Below are 4,899 nucleotides of genomic sequence, written 5' to 3'. Positions count from 1 at the left end.
AATGGTGGACATGACAGAAGCTGTGAGGTATTTTGGAGCCCTCAGGTATCAATGTGCACTCTTGTGACACTTATCTGGAAGATTATTCTGAATATTTATCAATACTGTTGTTTCATGCAGACCATTTATTCAGTTTATGATTGACATCACTATTATACACGTGCTAGCACTTTTTCTTTTAACTGTAGCTACTTCTGTTTTGAACCTTTTCTTTACACACAACCTTCCTCTCCCGAGTCCCACTACTTCCACACCTCGCTCGTTACTAATTGCTCTACAAGTGCGCATGCGTTTTGAAAAGTAAACACCACGCCTGCGTGGAAGCAATGTTTCCTGTATCTATGGTAACCAGAGTTCGGGCAGCGAGGTAGAAAGATGCGGCTGAGAAGGTTTCTGCTCCGGTATTATCCGCCAGGTGAGGACGGGAACCCCGGGAGGGAAGGAAAGGAACCGTTTGGTTAAATTAAAGGGACTTAAAGGCTGTCTGGCATAGAGTTGCCACCTCCTCCCGTTATTCCTGGACACATAATAATTACACAGGTTCTGAGGCTGATATCATGCACATAAGAGAGATTAATTACCACCTTAATCAGCCACAGGACCGGTATAATTAATATGTGTCCTGGAATAAAGGGATGAGGTGGTAACCCTGGTGGTGGTGTGGTTGATCAGATGCCTTTATTAATAGAGGGAGAGCTCAGTGATCAGTGTGAAGGGTTAATACAGGGAGAAGTCCTCTATAATTGTTCTTTATTCTCTTATGGAATAGTCCTATGTCAGCAGAATCAGCAGTGGGCTCATTGTACGGCGATGGGCAGCCATGCTGGGGGTTGATTGCACCTCCTCCAGTACAGTGTGGTCATTGTATGGCGGCGGGCAGCCATGCTGAGGGTTGATTGCCCCTCCTCCAGTACAGTGGGGTCATTGTACGGCGGCGGGCAGCCATGCTGGGGATTGATTGCACCTCCTCCAGTACAGTGTGGTCATTGTATGGCGGCGGGCAGCCATGCTGGGGATTGATTGCACCTCCTCCAGTACAGTGTGGTCATTGTATGGCGGCGGGCAGCCATGGTTGCCCCTCCTCCAGTACAGTGGGGTCATTGTACAGCGGCGGGCAGCCATGCTGGGGGTTGATTGCCCCTCCTCCAGTACAGTGGGGTCATTGTACAGCGGCGGGCAACCATGCTGGGGGTTGATTGCCCCTCCTCCAGTACAGTGGGGTCATTGTGCGGCGGCGGGCAGCCATGCTGGGGGTTGATTGCCCCTCCTCCAGTACAGTGGGCTCATTGTACGGCGGCGGGTGGCCATGCTGGGGTTGATTGCCCCTCCTCCAGTACAGTGGGGTCTTTGTATGGCGGCGGGCGGCCATACTGGGGGTTGATTGCCCCTCCTCCAGTACAATGGGGTCATTGTACGGCGGCGGGCAGCCATGCTGGGGGTTGATTGCCCCTCCTCCAGTACAGTGGAATCATTGTATGGTGGCGGGCGGCCATGCTGGGGGTTGATTGCCCCTCCTCCAGTACAGTGGGGTCATTGTATGGCGGCGGGCGGCCATGCTGAGGGTTGATTGCCCCTCCTCCAGTAAAGTGGGGTCATACATGGCGGTCAGTGTACACACATGTGATGTGGGGTTGTGGAACAGTCCTGCAGGGTTTGGAGCTCAGAGTGTGGTCTTATGCAGGTAAAGGTAGAGTCCACCTTAATAAATACACCCACATTAACAAAATAAAACGTGTGCATGTGCTAGATCTTTACATAAAAGCCTGCAGAGCATTGTGACCATGATCAATGGGGGGGATTTACTATATGCAAATTGCTCCAGAGTTTAATGAATACCCAAACACATGCAAGAAAAAAAAAAAAAAAAAACAGCATTTTTGCTTGCACATGATTGGATGATGGAAGTTATCGCAGCTTCTCCTCATTTACTAAATTCTGAAGCAACTGTATGCACGAAGCGCACAATCTGTAGCATTGTGTCTCACAATCCTAGTATGTGTCTTCAGCATTAAAGTGTTACTAAACCCAGGAGCCTGCATTTACTATATCTGATCTCCAGTGGCAGCTGGTGCATAATCTACATGTAGGGCGGCGGACGCATAGAGTTCAATGGGGCTTTTTTTTTTTTTTAACCATGTGATTAGAGCCAGAGGCTCTAATAAGCTAAATAAAAAGGGTGGGCTTCGCCCCAAGCCCACCCAGTTGTGTGACAATAGCGAATGAATATTTGCTTTTGTCACAGGGATCCTCCTCCTGGCCAATCAGGAAGCAGGTCCTGAGACCCATTTCCCCATTGCCCGAAAGGAGAAGCCATGCCATTGGGCATGGAGGAGGAGGGAGGAGACGCAGAAGACTTAGGGGGAAGATGCCGGAAGTACCGGAGCCGCCGCCGCCACCTGCTGCTGCACATGCCCAGATGTCCAGGCAGGGTGAGTGTGCCGGGGGTCCTGCTGTGGTCCTGGGGGGGGGGGTATGGTGTGTGGCCTGGTGTGGTCCGTCTGCCGCCCCCCCCTGGCCCATGGAGCACCAGCCGCCACTGCTGATCTCCCAGGGTGCACAGAGCTTGGAAATGCGAATATTTAGCAGTCTTGTGACATCTATCAGTGTCTGGTTAAAGCTTGTATGAGTTTTCATTCTCCTCTGACTGTCCTATGAGGCTGCAGGACACCTTACCCTCTGTCTGGACAGTGCTGATCGCATGCGCTCTCCAAAGAAAAAAAAAACTCTCCAGCAATACACACCAAACTGAGCATGTGCAGAGTGCCCTCACGGCTCTGTTCTGTTAAGAGACATATTGGGGACAGTGGAAGAAGGGGAGGATCAGAGAAGACAGGATTAAACAGCCTTTTTACATAATGCAGAGGATTAACCCCTTAGGTTATACAGTGAGTATAACAAGCATGCTTTACTGCATATACAGGCTGATTTTACTGTTGTGGGTTTAGTAACACTTTAAAATCCTGCCTGAGCTCAACAGTTTTATCCTTAGATTTTTTTTTTTAGATTTTTAGATTCTGGGCTCAACAGTTTGATCTATTTTTAGTTTTTGGGCTCAACTGTTCAGTCAATTTTTAGGGGTTGGGAATGTGACCATGTTTTTTGTTAAAACTGAGATAGAAGTGTAACATACAACATAATCAGAAAGGTAAACTAAGCCTGAAAGTACAATACCTGGACAACCCTAAGTAATCCTTAAGTGATTGTAAATGATATAAAAAAAAAAAAACATGTTATACTTATCTGCTCTGTGCAGTGGTATTGCACAGAGCAGCCCCGATCCTCCTCTTATCGGGTCCCCCACTGGCGCTGTCTACTCTTCTCCATCTGCCCCCATAACAAACTTCAGGCTCGATCTGGAACTGGTCTGTGTGCATCTATAGACACAAACAAGCGCAGGTCATCCCCGCTCCCCTCTCCTACCCACAGGCTTTAACTGACAGCAGCAGGAGCCAAAAGCTCCCACTGCTGCCGGGTCTCCATTGACGAGAGAGGGGAGAAGAGCTGCTGCAGATAGGCACAGTGCTGGATCAAAATGGGGCTCAGGTAAGTGTTCAAGAGGGGATGGGTGGGGAGCAACTTTTGAAAGATTTTTTTACCTTAATGCAGAGATTGCAATAAGTTTAAAAACACTGCCAACCCCCCCCCCCCTCCTCACACCTGTACTAACTAAACTGTTTAGGAAAGATGGAGTGAAATAACCAAACAACTATTAGCAGCACAATTCCTCAATAGATAACCTGTGTGACTTCATAAGGTGCAAAATACATAACATAAATAAAGTGCTCAAGTGCAATAAATGTATACATATGTAAAGAATATGGAACAGATCGTGCAAAATTAATCCAAATTTGTGTAGTTCTAAATAAAGTGCAAAATCAGTCCAAATGTATAGAAAGTGCACCTACAATAAATGCCATTTTTTCTGTGGATTCCAAACAGCATAAATTCTTCTCAAAAGTGCAAAGGTACATAAATCCTTTTCAAAGGTGCAAAGTGCTGTCTGCCAGAACCACTAGTGATGGCGACACCCTCTGTGTGCTAGGAGTTTGGAAAGAATGCAAACTCACCAGATGTTGTTGATCTCTTTTGCCATATGGCAAAGAAGATCAAATAGCACTTAAGAGATCCCCGTGGTCTTTATCCAACGGTCCGTGCGTGCTTTGAGGTGGGTGGTCCTATGAATGGATATATTGGGACACAAGAGATAGACCCCTTATAGTGTAGGATTCTTAAAATTCTCCAGTTTTTTTATTAAAAGTTTAAAATGGCAAAACTATGGTAGTAAACAAAAAATCCTCAGTCTCCCAGCCTGGGGTTTCCCATGTGGGTTGCCCGCACACTGTGTGGGGAACCGCACCGCTCCGGGTCTTCCTAGTGCGGCGTGCGTTCCAGGCTAAGCTCCAAAACGAGGCAACGTGCGTATCAACTTGACGCATTTCGTCACCAGAAGTGACGTAATCGGACAGCTATTTGGCACCTTTCAGTGGGAAGGGGGGAACGGGTACCTGTTGTTGACAGGTACCTTTCCCCACTTCCGGGGGACGGCGCCGTGGCACTGTCTCTTGGAAGTTCGGCCCTCTCCTCCTTCCACTGCCGCTGGGCCAGTTAAAAAGCGCAGCACGCCTCACGCATGTGCAGTAGGGATCCAGTTCTGAATCTGAAAGGCTTCACTGCTGGGTTCCCTTACCCTAAATGGCGGCAGCAGCGCCTGAGAGCCGGTAGGAAAATCGGCTTCGGGTGCCGACATCACGGGAACCTTGGACAGGTAAGTTCTAATATTTAAAAGTCAGCAGCTACAATATTTGTAGCTGCTGACTTTTAATTTTTTTCCTGAGGGGCAGAACTCCTCTTTAACCTGGCCATCTGTTGTTGGGGCTCCCTCCTCCCCACTGAAGCCTC

The 4,899-nt window shown here is 48.3% G+C and overlaps 1 protein-coding gene across 2 annotated transcripts in view; it reads left to right on the top strand.

Moving 5' to 3' along the window:
* Nucleotides 1-307: 307 nt before the first annotated feature.
* DAW1 (dynein assembly factor with WD repeats 1) overlaps nucleotides 308-4,899 on the top strand; it is a 121,166-nt gene continuing 116,574 nt past the window's right edge. For both annotated transcript variants that reach the window (XM_082249604.1, XM_082249603.1), the window contains exon 1: nucleotides 308-415. In XM_082249604.1, coding sequence (XP_082105730.1) covers nucleotides 376-415 — 40 coding nt within the window. In that variant the 5' untranslated portion in view covers nucleotides 308-375. The remainder of the gene's footprint in view (nucleotides 416-4,899) is intronic.

The sequence above is a fragment of the Pelophylax lessonae genome (assembly GCF_965119305.1).
Source record: "Pelophylax lessonae genome assembly, chromosome: 3".
Taxonomy (NCBI): domain Eukaryota; kingdom Metazoa; phylum Chordata; class Amphibia; order Anura; family Ranidae; genus Pelophylax; species Pelophylax lessonae.
This window is presented reverse-complemented; position numbering and strand designations above follow the sequence as displayed.